At 47.2% G+C, this 14,781-nt stretch overlaps 2 protein-coding genes across 6 annotated transcripts in view; both read right to left on the bottom strand.

Moving 5' to 3' along the window:
* Window positions 1–14,781, bottom strand: part of LOC112645046 (sialic acid-binding Ig-like lectin 10) — a 48,475-nt gene that overhangs the window by 19,608 nt on the left and 14,086 nt on the right. The gene's annotated exons all lie outside the window — the stretch shown is intronic.
* On the bottom strand, window positions 5,778–9,865 carry LOC112645047 (sialic acid-binding Ig-like lectin 14). 5 transcript variants are annotated; one of them, XM_035710953.2, is made up of 8 exons: window positions 9,217–9,846; window positions 8,741–9,019; window positions 8,536–8,583; window positions 7,678–7,718; window positions 7,280–7,538; window positions 6,916–7,173; window positions 6,458–6,593; window positions 5,778–6,329 (listed from the first exon to the last, which is right to left on the bottom strand). In XM_035710953.2, exons 1-8 carry the CDS (start codon window positions 9,716–9,718, stop codon window positions 6,287–6,289), a joined length of 1,566 nt encoding a protein of 521 aa, XP_035566846.2. In that variant the 5' UTR covers window positions 9,719–9,846; the 3' UTR covers window positions 5,778–6,286. The 5 variants fall into 5 exon arrangements, with proteins under 5 accessions (XP_035566846.2, XP_035566849.2, XP_035566851.2 ...); XM_035710956.2 differs by having other exon boundaries at window positions 7,678–7,715; XM_035710958.2 differs by lacking the exon at window positions 7,678–7,718 and having other exon boundaries at window positions 7,338–7,538.

Here is a 14,781-nt window from a genome sequence, read left to right as displayed (position 1 = left end):
TCTTTTACAAGGGCACTAAGTCCCATTCAGGAGACCTCCAGCCTCACGGCCTAATCACCTCTCCAAGGCACCACCTCCTACTACCATCACATGCGGGGGTCCGGTAAATTTCAACATACAGATTGGGGGGGGGGGTGACATAGTATATAGCATGTGGTGTTATCAGGTCCCATCCTCGAATTGTCTAGGTTGGGGTTGTGTTCTCAGCTGGACCTTCACCCTTTTCTCTTCAAGTGGAGATAGCATATTAAAAAGCAAGAAGGTGAGAGAAATACTACTACAGGATAAATTTGGATTTGCTAATTTCTAGTATAAGGAAAAATTTTGTAAGTTCAGTGCTTTGTTTTCAGATGTAATTGCTATTCACTGGCATGTGTTTTGACAGTCCGTGTGAACTACCTATTTTCTTTTCTTTTTCTTTTTTTTAAAAAAGATTTTATTTATTTATTCATGAGAGACACACAGAAAGAGAGAGAGGCAGAGACACAGGCAGAGGGAGAAGCAGGCTCTATGCAGGGAGCCTGATGTGGGACTCGATCCCAGGACTCCAGGATCACGCCCTGGGCCAAAGGCAGGCGCAAAACCACTGTGCCTCCCACGGATCTCCAACTATCTATTTTCCAAAGTGAAATACTAACTCTTTACGTGAAGACCCAAGGCTCTCTGTGATCTGGTTCCTGTTTACTTCCCCAGCTTACTATCTCTTTACTCCAATACTTTAATTTTTTTCCCTTTAATAAAGTGTAAAGCAGCCCCTGCTGGCATTGACAGACAGGCCCTGGTGTTCTCCTATTAAATATAAATGATTTCACAGGATTTCACACCAGACAAACCCACTTTGTGACTGGAGTAGAATAAGATAAGGATAAGACTACTCCATAGTCATGCCTTAACACAGACAGATCGTCTAAGCCACAAAATGACGACATAGCCCCCATCCCCACCCCAGTCCAGGATAACATGAATGACTGCAGAATATTTATCAATTACAGCTTTAACCTTTGTTATGGACTGAATGTTGTATTCCTCCAACATTCATATGCTGAAGCCCTATTCCCCAGTGCGTTGGTATTCAGAGAGGGGACATCTGGGAGATGATTTGGTTGTGAGGGTAATTTCCTGAGTGAGATTTGTGCCCTTACAAAAGAGACTGCGGAAAGTACCCTTGTCCCTGTGAACCAGGACATGTGCTCTCACCAGGTGCCAGATATGTTGGTACGTTGATCTTGGATTTCTCAGCCTTCAAAACTGTGAGAAATAAATTTCTGATGTCTGTAAACTATCCAGTCTGTAGTGCTCTTTTAAAGCAGCCTGAACTGACTAAGACAGATACCTATTAGAGCTGAGACATCACTTGGTAAGCTGGCATATATTCATCTAACTAAAATCCTTACCAAGGTAATTGAACATTTCTGACTCTAGAAAATACTGTCCATCATGCCCTTTCCTATCAATGCCAGTGTTCAGAGCTAGAGTCTTGGCCGTGTGGATAAGGAGCAGCTTGAGGAAGAGAGCCCCTACCTTCTCAGCTATATTCACCTGATATTTAGTCCCTTTAACACACAGCTGGCAGGGAATGAAAAGTGCTGGCAGCCTGCCCTTTCCTGGGAGGGTACCATAATTCTCGACTTGGGACTTGGAGGAGAGGAAGCCTTGTGTTCTTGCTCTACCTACCTGGAATAGAGTTTCCATTATCCTGAACTGGTATAGGGATGGAAGTGGAACCAGCAACATTATTCTTAAAAGCCAAAACTGGGAACAATTGAAATGTCCATTAACTGGTGAACACATAAATGAAATGTGGTATATACTCACACAATGTAATAATATTGAGAACAAAATGTCATTAGCTATTAGTATGTGCTCTAACATGGTTGAACCTCAGAAATGTAATACTTAGTGAAAGATAGCAGACACAATAGACTTTATATTATGTGATTCCATGTATATGAAATATTTATAAAAACAGTTCATCAGTTCATTAGAGATTGAAAGCAGATCAATGATTTCCTGGAGCTGTGAAGGGAGAGGTATTTATTGCAAATGGGCATAAGGGTCCTCTTTATGCTAATCAAAATGTGTAACAATGACTATATAACTCTATAAATTTACCCAAAAATCGTTGAACTGTACACTTACAATGAATTAATTTTACACTGTATAAGCTATACCTCCATAAAGCAGTTATTAAAAGTCTGCTGGGAGGACACCTGGGTGGCTCAGTGGTTGAGTGTCTGCCTTTGGCCAAGGGCGTGATCCCAGGATCCGGGATCTAGTCCCACATCCGGCTCCTTTCAGGGAGTCTGCTTCTCCCTCAGCCTGTCTCTGCCTCTCTCTGTGTGTCTGTCATGAATGGATGGATAAAATCTTAAGAAGAAAAAAAAGGTCTGCTGGGGACTTCTGCTTCTTAGCATAAGAGAGTATAGGGTACAGAATTCTCCTCCTGTAAAAAACTGGAATGCCAAACAAAATATAAGAAGCCTCTGTTTTCATACGTGAAACACAGGCAGGGAAGAACTGTGATCCTTGAGAGAAGGACAAAAATGAGGTTAACCATAAAATCACCCAGGTTTTTTGTGAGGCAGTTGTTTGCAACTAGCAGAGTGAGAAGGGGATGAGGTCATAATAAAAGGGACTGAAAATGGGGATCCCTGGGTGGCTTAGCAGTTTCGCACCTGCCTTCGGCCCAGGGCGTGATCCTGGAGTCCCGGGATCAAGTCCCACATCAGGCTCCCTGCATGGAGCCTGCTTCTCCCTCTGCCTGTGTCTCTGCCTCTCTGTCTCTCATGAATAAATAATAAAATCTTTAAAAAAGGGAGGGGGACTGAAACTTCACTGGGTTGAAGAGACAGACTTGAGGGATAAGGAGACCGACATAGCTAACATATGTAGGTCAGAGTTTCAGACAATAGAGAGTATTGTGAAGAAAGGGTTCAAGGTCTCCAAGAAAGGTCCTTGAGTGGTTGGCAAAATAAGAATCTGCATGTGCACAGGGTAAAACCCAATGAGGCCAAATGAGAATATATATTTTTTAAAGATTCTATTTATTTATTCATGAGAGACACACAGAGAGAGGCAGAGACACAGGCAGAGGGAGAAGTAGGCTCCCTGAAGGGAGCCTGAAGTGGGACTCTGATCCCAGGACCCTGGGATCACGACCTGAACCAAAGGCAGTTGCTCAACCACTGAGCCACCCAGGTGCCCTGAGTAATTTCTAAGGGGAGAATAATTACTGGAGAGTTATTAGATGGGAGATTCCCAGTGCTCACAAAGGGCTTGGTCTTGTGTATATTCCCTCCAGCCAGAGTGAAAATATCTCCTTGAATCCATGGGGCATTCAGTAAAATCACCAAAAGGGCCATGGCATTCAAGTGAAAGAAAATTAGTCAAACACTAGACCTGTCTTAGGAGGAGCTGAAAATTAAAGAATCTTAGGAATATGGCCCAGAGGTGCCTGGGTGACTCAGTCAGTTAAGCGCCTGCCTTCAGCTCAGGTCATGATCCCAGGGTCCTAGAATTGAGCCCTACATGGGTCTCTCTGCTCAGTAGGGAGCCTGTTCTCCCTCTCCCTCAGCCCCTCCTCCTGCTTGTGTTTTTCATTCTCTCTCTGTCAAATAAATATTTTTAAAAATTGGTCCAACATGCAAGTAACTTAACTGCTTTTAAAAAAATGACTAGTGTTTTTAAAGGAATACAACAGGGGATCCCTGGATGGCTCAGCGGTTTGGTGCCTGCCTTTGGCCCAGGGCGTGATCCTGGAATCTCGGGATCAGTCCCGCGTCGGGCTCCCTGCATGGAGCCTGCTTCTCCCTCTGCCTGTGTCTCTGCCTCTCTCTGTGTGTGTCTCTCGTGAATAAATAAATAAAATCTTTAAAAATAAGCAAATAAATAAAGGAATACAACAAAACCAAGCAGTCAGCCACATAAAATTGATAATTTCCAGTATTCAATGAAAATTACTAGACACACAAAGAAGTATGAACACATGAGAAACACACTCAACAAGAGAAAAGTCCTCCAGTGGAATCAGAGTCAGACATGACACAGAGGGCAGAACTAGGAGACAAAGACATTAAAAGAGTTATTACAAGTATGTGCCGGAAATATTGAAGGATGTAAAGGAAAAAATTACCATTATATAATAAGCGAAGAAGTATAAGATTAAAAACAGGATGTGTAACTTTTTAAAAAGATTTTTAGGGCAGCCGGGGTGGCTCAGCGGTTTAGGCCACCTTCGGTCCAGGGCATGATCCTGGAGACCCGGGATCGAGTGCCACATCGTGCTCCCTGCATGGAGCCTGCTTCTACCTCTGCCTGTGTCTCTGCCTCTCTCTCTCTGTGTGTCTCTCATAAATAAAAAAATAAAATCTTTAAAAATAAGTAAGTAAGTAAATAAATGAATAAATAAATAAATAAATGAATAAAGGAATAAAACAAAACCAAGCAGTCAGCCACACACACAAAAAAATCTTTAAAAAGATTTTTATTTATTTATTCATGAGAGACACAGAGAGAGAGAGGCAGAGACATAGGCAGAAGGAGAAGCAGGCTCCCTGAGGGGAGCCCAATGCAGGACTCAATCCCAGGACCTCATGACCTGAGCCAAAGGCAGATACTCAACCACTGAGCCACCCAGGTGTCCTGGAAATGTGACTTTTTAAAAAGAGTTTATTTATTTATTTGAGAGAGGAAAGCACATACATGTGTGTGTGAAAGAGCAGGGGGAGGGTGGAGGGAAAGGAAGAGAAAATCTCAAGCAGACTCTGCTAAGGACAGAGCCCAATGCAGGGCTGGATCTCATGACCCTGAGATCATGACCTGAGCCAAAATCAAGAGATGGATACCAAATGACTGAGCCACTCAGGTGCCCCCAAGAAATGTAACTTTTAAAGAAGAAAATACATTATCTGCAATGAGAGTTCCATTGAACAATAGATTCAACATTGTAGAAGAATGATCAGCAAACTTGGAGATGTAGCAGTAGATCCTGTTCGAACAGCAGACAGAGGGGGGGGGAAGGGTCTGTAAAACGGCAAACAGATGTTCAGGGCCCTGTGAGATAGCATCAGGCCACATAACATATGTAAAAGGAGAGGCCCAGAGAAGATGAGAGAAAGGAAGAATAGAAAAAAAATATATATATATATATACATTTAAATAAATATTGGCTTCACTTTTACAAATTTGATTGTAATTGTAAAACCACAGACTCAAGGTACTCTGCAAATGCCAAACAGGATAATATCTTTCTTCCTTTCTCCCTGTCCCTTCTCAACACACACACACACACACACACACACACACACCCCAAGGCATATATTAATCAAATTATTTAAACCCAGGGAAAAAAGAGAAAATATTAAAACTGGCCAGAGAAAAAGACAAACTACAGATGGAAAAAAAAAAAAAAAAAGGAAGGAAGGAAGGAGGAAGGAAGGAAGGAAGAAAAAGCTTTACAGAATTCTCACAAGAAACTATGAAAGACAAAAGAATTTGAAGAACTGAAAGGGAAGAAAATGTTACCCTAAACTTCTTTATCCCATAAAAAAATATCTTTGCAAGCTAAGGGAAACAGAAACTCCTCTAGATAAATAACAGCTGAGAGAATTCGCCACCAGCATACCTACAATCACAAGAAAGATAGATTCAGGCAAAAGGAAAGTGAAACCTGAAGGTATACGAAGGAATGAAAAGCTACTGAATGGTTAATATGTGGATAAATATGAAATAGTTTATTTTTCTAATTTAAAAAATCTCTTTAAAATTCACTGCTTGGCTATTTTTTTAAGATTATTTATTTATTCACAAGAGATATATAGAGAGAGAGGCAAAGACATAGACAGAGGAAGAAGCAGGCTCCATGCAGGGAGCCAGATTTGGGACTCGACCCCAGGGCTCCAGGATCTTGCCCTGAGCCAAAGGCAGATGCTCAACCACTGAGCCACCCAGGCAGTCCTAAAATTCACTGCTTTGAGAAATATTATGAGATTTATAACAATATATTATGGGGTTGAATTTTGGGCTTATCCAAATCGAATTACAATAAGCACACAGAAGCAAAATATTACATGGAGTATACATAATTCAATTAATAATAACGAAAAAATCTGTCTATGTCCTCATTCACCCTCCCCACCATGGATGTGGAACCATCAGGAAGAATCTTAAGGATCAGAAGTGAAGAGGTATTATTTCTGGAGAGGAGGTGGGGTCGAGTCCTCTAGTATTTCCTTGTTCCACAGAGTAGTGCAGGGGTGAGTCTAGGATACTGTGGTTTGACAGATCCTCAGTTACAACTTGCAGACTTACCCCCTTTGGAGCCTCTGAACCTGTAGGGGAAACACAGTTCTGAGATAAGAGGCCAGTTCTGTGGGTAGCTTGCTCTGGAGAGGACAAGAAGAGTGAAACCACCCAAGGTGTCCCAAAATCTGGGATGCTGTGAGAAAGGACTTCTCACCTGGTATAGTAGATCCAGGTGAGGCCATAGGTGGAAAGGAAGCCAGCCCCCATGAGGGCCCCTCTGATCAGGGTGAGGACCAGAGGCCAGGTGCCCCCCTGCTCCCCTGAGTTCTGGGGGCAGGAACTGGAGGTACCTACAGGAGGAGGAGAGAGAAGAGGAGGAGAGTGAGTTTCCTTTAAAAAAAAAAAAAAAGATTTATTTATTTGAGAGAGAGTGAGAGCCAGACAATCACAGAGAAAGAGGCAGAGGGAGAAGCAAAGGGAGAAACAGACTCCCCTCTGAGCAGAGAGCCCAATGATAGACTCAATCCCAGGACCCTGAGATCATGACCCAAGCCAAAGGCAGACGCCTAACTGACTGAGCCACCCACTCACTGAGAGGGAGTTTCCTGAATTCCGAACCTTAGTCCCATTCACAGCCCCCTGTCAGAATGCAGGTGTCCCGCACATACTCACCCTGCATAACTAGGTTCAGGGAGACGTGGTTGGAGTTCTGCAAGTGCTGAGCTCGGCAGGTGAATTCTCCTTCATCGCCCAGGACCAGCCGGGGCAGCTCCAGGACCCTGGGATCCGAGGGCTTGGAGGGGCTTAGGGTCAGGCTTCCTCGGGACCAGCTCAGCATCACAGGGAACTTGTGGTCAGTATCACAGACCAGGCGCAGAGACTGGCCCTTCTGAACTCGCAGAGAGGTGGCATTGCCCAGGGCCTCTGGTACTAGGGGACAGAGAGAGCCAGAAGGGCACAGCTGAGGGCCCCTTCTCTCCCTCTGGCCTTCCACAGACACGGGTGTGGAAAATAGTGTCTCTCAGACAAGTGTTACCAGCAAAGGCAAGTAAGAGTGACGAGCCATCTGGTGGGGTGGGGAGAAGGAATGGTACCCAATGAGGCCAGGACAGGTGAATGGCTCCCTGAGCGAGAGCTGGCATGTCTGGACATGGCAGAGAACATCCCAGGAGGCGGTCCCTTTGATGTATGATTCTGACGAGGGGCATGGACACACGTAGGTCTGACCTGGAGACTCGCGCACAGGTGTTGCTCCCAGGCTTTCCTCTGAGGGCCACAGGGAACCATGGGAGGGTCTAGACAGGGGAGGAACAGGGCCAGATCTAGGGAAGGTGGAGGCACCTTTGGGCCAGGGTGGGCTAGAGGGGACGGTGGGGATGGGGGCAGAGACTGGCAGGCCAGAGAGGAAGCTGGTCCAGATGCAGGTGGTCTCACCATGTCCAGGTAAGAGAAGGTGGAGGCCCGAGGTGGGGCTGCTGCCGTGGGGATGGAGAAAGAGAGCCACTTAAGACATTTTCCTGAAGTTGAGTTTGCAAAACTCGCTGGTTGTGGGGAACATTGGGTGGGGCACAGAAATGTCTAAAGTGACTTCCAGGGATGCCTGAGTTGTTCAGCGGTTGAGACCTGGGTGGCTCAGGGTGTGATCCTGGATTCCTGGGATCAAGTCCCACATTGGGCTCCCTGCATGGAGCCTGCTTCTCCCTCTGCCTGTGTCTCTGACTCTCTCTCTCTGTGTGTCCCTCATGAATAAATAAATAAAATCTTTTAGAAATAAATAAAAAAAGTGACTTCCAGGATATGGACTCAGGTTGCTCAGGTGGGAAAGGCCTCCCCAAGGTAGCAGAGGGGGCTCAGGATGATCTGGACTGGACAGAGATGGACAGAGACTGGGAGGATCCCTGGGCAGACACAGGACTGGAAGCACCAGGGCACAGGCTTATTCACGGCGTCATGCAGAAAGCAGCCAGGGGCCCAGTGCCCAGCTATAGGAACTTGTATCTAAGGCTCCTGGTGGGACAGAGATGTCATGGCCACAGGGAGAGTGGAGAATCACGAAAAGGGTCCGATGGGAAAATGAGAGGAGAGAGGTCAGGGGAGAGAAAGCAGCCATGGTGACAGTGAGTGGTCAGCTAGGATTCAGAGTGACCCCAGAGAGTCCAGCCAGGTGGTGGGGTGAGGCAGATTTGGGACCAGGGAGCGATTAAGGGGCAATGGGGCTTCATTCCGCCAGACCCTTGCAACATTCCCTTATTTGACCTCTGAGATACCAGTTGTGCCTCAGACCTCACCCACCTGTGCTGTTTCCCCTGAAGATGAGGATGGTCAGGTTGTGTGGGGCATCTGAAACAGAAACAAATAATCGGCCACCTGCAGTATGATGAGGTGGCCGTGAGCAAGGGGATGGAGCCTGGGTACTTGCTCCATCTTGATTCTGTGGCTCTAAGAATTCTTCCCGAGTATCCCACTCAAGCCCTGCCTCCCCCTCCCTAGCACTCACAAGACACGTTTAGCTGGATGGTCCTCTCTGTGCTCACACCAGCTCCAGGGAAGGTCACTCGACAGGTAAGGCTGGTGCCGTGGTCCTGGGGCCCTGGTGTGAGGGTGATCACAGAGGCGTAGCGACTCTTGGAGCCCCAGGAGGGGAGGGCGACCCCGATCCAGGAGAATGTGGGGCGTGTTCCCCTCTTACAGACCCACGGCACACTACAGGTAATGTTCTTGGGGTGGCCAGATTCTAGGGGCTCTTGGATGTGGATGTCAGGTGTCTTTGTCAGAGCTGAGGAGGAGAGAGACAGAGAGACAGAGATCCTGGAGATGGTACCTGAGTGTGCCCCTAGAAGCAGCCTCTACCCCCAGGCCAGCTGTCTCCTCCTCAGACAGGATGGAAATCAGGGATCCCCTCCTAGTCCTGCCCCAGGAGCCCTCAGGACCCATGCATGTGGCATGTGTCCTTTTCTTGGCCCCATTTCTTACCCGTCACATGCACGGAGAGCTGGTTCTGTAGGTAATTATATCTCACATAAGACCCTCTCTCCACCCTGAAGAAGTATGTCCCCGAGTCCCTTCTCTGTGCATCTTTGATCTCCAGGGAGCAGTCATATTCCAGGGGGTTTCCAAGGAGGCAGAATCGGTCCTGGGTCCCCTCCTGTACTTTACGATGTGGGTTGTTTGTGGCCACTGGAGCATCCTGGGACGTAGAGGCCCCTTCCCGGAACCAGTAGCCATGAACAGGGTCAGAGTCAGCCCAGCCATTCTTGGGGTAGAAGAAATTGCAGGGCACAGAAATACATAGGCCCTCCTGCACCGTCAGGGACTCCTGAACTTGCAGCCAGTACCTCGAATCGGAATTAGAGAACCCTGGAGGGAATGGAGCCAGTGGAGGCAATGGAGGCAGTGGCTTCTGCCTGCTCAGCCTCTTCCCCTGGGCCCACTCACCTGCCCACAGCAAGGGCAGCACCAGCGGCAGCAGCAGCATATTTGAGATGGAGGGTGTGTGGGCTTCCTGTGGGTGAAGGAGAGGTGCCAGGGAGGAGCCTGAGTCCTGGTGGTTCTCAGAAGAGGAACTGCAGCCCCAGAGCTGGCCCCATCTCTGCACAGAGCCTGCCACATTTCCTGGCCAGAGACCCAGAAGACGCCCTCCCCAGGAAGGAGAGGCCAGCACCTGACTGCGTGTCCTGCCCCCATCTTGGCACTTCCCTATGGCACCAGAGCCTGGACTGGGATTTCTGAGGACATGTGAGGCATGAGACACAGTGAGTCTCCTCGTCCTCCAACTGAGGTGATTGTCTGAGCAGCATGGTCTATACTGGGAGCTAGTCAGTTCCTGGCTAGATCTGGAGGGGTCACAGCTTCATCTAGAGCTTCCAGGTTCTAAAGGATTCTTTAGGTTTGTGTGAGTGTCTGGAGCAGAAGAAAAGAAGGAGTCCTGGGTGTAGTGAAGGCAGGAGCCATTCATTCATTCATTCATTCATTCATTCATTCCCCAAATACTTAGTGAACATCTGTGTTGGGGGACCTGGAGACAAGCCAGTTGGGCCTAACCTGGTCCACCTTGTGACATGGTCCCCACCCAGGGTGCCAATTCCTCCCCAGCCACACAATACTGTCCCTGGGGGGTTCAGAGCTGCAGGCACCTGTGACTTTGCCATGTGTCCTTAGGTATTTTCTAAAAATACGAGTACGAGATTATTTTTGACATGTAGTAAACAAGAACAACTCTCTTCAAGCTGCAAAACTTGAACTATACCCATTAAAGAACAACTCTCCATTCCCCTCTCCTCCCAGTCCCTGCAACCACTGTTGCATGCTTTGTCTTCAGGAATTTGACAATTTTTTTTTTTTAAGATTTTATTTATTCATGAGAGACACAGAGACAGAGGCAGAGACACAGGCAGAGGGAGAAGCAGGCTCCGTGCAGGGAGCCTGACGTAGGATTCAATCCTGGGTCTCCAGGGTCACGCCCTGGACTGAAGGCGGTGCTAAGCCACTTAGCCACCCGAGCTGCCCCTTGTTCTCAATTCTTTTGCATATGTACCCAGATGTGGAATTACCAGATTATATGGCAATTCTATTACTAATTTCTTTCTTTTTTTTTTTTAATTTTTATTTATTTATGATAGTCACAGAGAGAGAGAAAGAGAGAGAGGCAGAGGGAGAAGCAGGCTCCATGCACCAGGAGCCCGATGTGGGATTCGATCCCGGGTCTCCAGGATCGCGCCCTGGGCCAAAGGCAGGCGCCAAACCGCTGCGGCACCCAGGGATCCCTCTATTACTAATTTCTTGAGGAAAGGCCATACCCTTTTGTGAACCTTCTCTATTACCACGTCAAGCTAGCTGTGACTACTCTTGTGATTCTGGACGTTCAAATTCAGCCCTCCCTGACATCCCCAGTTGGATGTCAAGTGGCTTCTCAGAATGAACATCATCCTTCAAAACCCAGCTCTCTGAAGTCCTCCCCATAAGAGGACTCTGCCCTTCCAGCTGCTCAGGGGAGATACTGGGCATCATTTTTGCTCTTCTCTATCCCCCACCCCCTCCTCCATTAGAACATGCTGTTAGCTTGACCTTCAGAATATATCTAGAAATATTCCCCCACCTGCAGTGTATCCTTGGCCCAGCGCACCTGGACAACCACCCCCCACCCCCAGGGCTGTGCCACATCTCTTTTTTGCTCCCACGGACGCAGTCTGGCTGATTCTGAACTGAGTAGCCATGGGGATCCTCCTAAATGAGGGTCCTAGCATGTGTCTGCTCTCCTTGAAGGCTGCAGTGGTCTGCAGTGGTCTTCCACAGGATCTGCATCATCCTCCGGGCTCCCCCACCTTTGCACTTCTGTGCTGCCGGTCTCGGAGCTACTGCACTCACTGCTCCCCTAAGAGGATTCCTTTTAGGCAAACAAAGAGTCTGCTTCTTCCTACCTTGGAGTCTTAGTTCAAACATAACCTCCACAGCCTCTCAACTCCAGAAAACCCAGCCCAAGACACCACATGCTCCTTTCCTTGAGAGCTTTTTCTCCAGGCCTCTATGAATATGTGACATACTCTATTTTTATTTATTATTTACTTTTTTATTCTTGTCTCATAAGAACAGCACCTTGATGACAGATGTGCTTAGTGTTCCCTTGTTTTGTTTTGTTTTGTGGTAAAACACTCACAAAATAAAACTTGCTTTTTTTAAAAAAATTATATTTATTGGGCAGCCTGGGTGGCTCAGCGGTTTAGCGCCTCCTTCGGCCCAGGGTGTGATCCTGGAGACCCAGGATCTTTTTATAAAAATATTTTATTTATTTATTCATGAGAGACACACAGAGAGAGGCAGAGACATAGGCAGACAGAGAAGTGGGCTCCCTCCAGGGAGCCTATTATGGAACTTGATCCCAGGACTCCGGGATCACGACCTGAGCCAAAGGCAGATGCTTAACCACTGAGTCACCCAAGTGTCCCGAAATTTGCCATTTTTAACATTGTATAAGGTACAATTCAGAGACACTAAGTACACTCACAATGTTGTGCAACTATCACCACCAACTCTTTCCAAAACTTTTTCATCATCCCCAACAGAAACTCTGCACAGTTGCCCAACAACCTCCACCCACCCCCATCCCCAAACTCAGAACAACTCCCATTCTACTTTCTGTTTCCATGAGCTTGCCTGTTCTGGGTAGCTCGGATAAGCAGAATCAAACAGAGCTTGTCCTTTTGTGTCTGGTTTTTTCCTTTAGCATATTGTTTTCAAGGGTAATCCCTATTGTGGCTGCATGATATTCCATTGTGTGTGATATTCCATTCTGATGATGGACATCAGGACTGTTTCCATTGTTACCGTGAGTAATGCTACCATGGAACAATGATCCACAAGTATCTGTTTTAGGTGATGCTTTCAATTTCCTTGAGTATATACCTGGGAATGCAAGTGCTGGGTCATACAGTAATTCTGTTTATTTTTTTATTTTTTTAAAGATTTTATTTATTTTTTCATAAGACACAGACACACACACACACACACACACACACACACACACACACACAGAGGCAGAGACACAGGCAGAGGGAGAAGCAGGCTCCATGCAGGGAGCCCGATGTGGGACTCGATCCCAGGACTCCAGGATCGCGCCCTAGGCTGAAGGCAGGCACTAAACAGCTGAGCCACCCAGGGATCCCTGTTTAATTTATTTTTGAAGATTTATTTATGGGATGCCTGTTGGCTCAGCAGTTGAGCATCTGCCTTTGGTTCAGGCCGTGATTCTAGGATCCTGGGATCAAGTCCCACATCTGGCTCCGTGCGGCGAGCCAGCTTTTCCCTCTGCCTATGTCTCTGCCTCTCTCTCTATGTCTCTCATGAATAAATAAATAAAACCTTAAAAAATATATAAAAATGTATTCATTTATTTGAGAAAGAGAGAGAAAGACTGCATTAGCAGGGGGAGAGGCAGAGGGAGAGAGTCACAAGCAGATTCCCCATCCAGCAAGGAGCCTGACATGGGGCTCGATCCCACGATGCTGAGATCATGACCTGAGCTGAAATCAAGAGTCAGATACTATCCAATGGAGCTACCCAGGCATCCTGATTTCTCTTTAACTTTTAAAGGAGATTCCAAAGAGTTTTCCACAAGGCTGCACCTTTCTCATTCCCACAAGCAAAGTGTGTGGGTTCCCATTTGTCCATGTCTTTGCCAACACTTGTTACCTTTTTTCTTTTTCTTCTTTTTTCAAGGAGATCTGTCCTAATGAATGTGAAGTATTGCTTCACTGTGGTTTTGACTTGCATTTCTCTAGTGACTAATGATGTTAATTATTATTTCATGTTATCCTTGGGCATTTGTATATCTTCTTTGCAGAACATCTATCAAGTCCTTTGGATGACAGAGAATTTTGAAGCTGTGTTTATAGATGTACCTCTGGCACCTATAACAAGGCTGGCACATAGCAGGTGTATTTGCTGAATGAGTCTATGAATAAATGACTGAATATCATTCTTCCATTCAAAACCATACAACTACATGTGTGTGTATATATATATATACACGTGGGTACACACACACACACACACACACACACACAGGTGGGTGGTATTTAATACTGACCCTGAATATGATCAGGCTCTGGAGATGCAAAAATGGGGAGGAAAGGGCATTTCATGAGAAGGAACAGCATATGCAAAGTCTCACAGTCATGAAGGCCCTGATCCAGCTGTGTGTGGAGACACTGCAAGATGCAGGGAGAGGTAGAGATCTGGGTGGAGGGTAAAGTGGAGGATGGACCAAGCCCGGCCTTCAAATCCACTGTTTGCACCTCAGTCTTGGCTCTCAAGAGGAATCATAGCTGTTCATGATGGGGAGGAAGTGGACGCTAAACATCTCCCAAGGCTCGGTGTGTTGAGGAGAGAGAGGGAGGCAGGAGGCAGGTGGGTTAGAGGCCCAGGGAAGAGAGGAGGCCACAGGAATAAGCAGGGTCAGGATGGGGAGGAGACCAGCATCAGGATGAGCTTAGGAGGGAGGATGGGGAAGACTGAGTGAGGTACTGGATCAGGCAGAAATGAGGGAGGTCGCAGTGGAGAGCCACACCCCAGTTCTGGTCTTATATATGGGGGCCAGGTCAGCCATGTGAGGGAAACCCAGCAGAGAAGTGGGCTTGGGAGGAATGTGGCAGCTCAGCTCTGGCCATGCTGAGTGGAACAATCCTGGGGCCATCCTGGGGGAGGTGCTGGTGGGATGTTGGATGGTGAGCTGCCCACATCACTTAGCTGAGGGATTAACTGGGGATGGTATTTGCCTCCTCCATGCCCCCTGCAGGCCTGGCTGTCTCCTTCCTGAGGAACCTCAGTCTGAGAGAAGAGACCAGGGTCTTTCAGTCTACCTGTGGTGGTACAGGGTGAACTGACTCACTCGTGTTCCCAGTTAAGGGGTTGGAAGTGAGTGATTGAGGTAGGAGAGGGCAGGTCTGGTCCCACAGATCACCTTGAGCCCAGGAGGCACATTCCATCTGCACATTCAGTGGAATCCTGCCCCCTGGTGGGCCTCCTGCCTGCCCTGCTCTCTGA

The sequence above is a fragment of the Canis lupus genome, chromosome 1, assembly GCF_003254725.2.
Source record: "Canis lupus dingo isolate Sandy chromosome 1, ASM325472v2, whole genome shotgun sequence".
Lineage (NCBI taxonomy): Eukaryota > Metazoa > Chordata > Mammalia > Carnivora > Canidae > Canis > Canis lupus.
The sequence above is the reverse complement of the archived record's forward strand: the minus strand, read 5'-3'. Positions and strand labels throughout refer to the sequence as shown.

Excerpts from the sequence above, each read along its gene's own strand:
- LOC112645047 (XM_035710953.2), bottom strand. The coding sequence starts at position 9,718 with ATGCTGCTGCTGCCGCTGGTGCTGCCCTTGCTGTGGGCAGGTGAGTGG. Across the intron at positions 7,539-7,677 it reads CCTTCTCTTACCTGGACATG|ACCCTCCCATGGTTCCCTGT; the intron begins GTGAGACCACCT and ends TCCCCTGTCTAG. Across the intron at positions 7,174-7,279 it reads ACTCTTACTTGCCTTTGCTG|TACCAGAGGCCCTGGGCAAT; the intron begins GTAACACTTGTC and ends TCTGTCCCCTAG.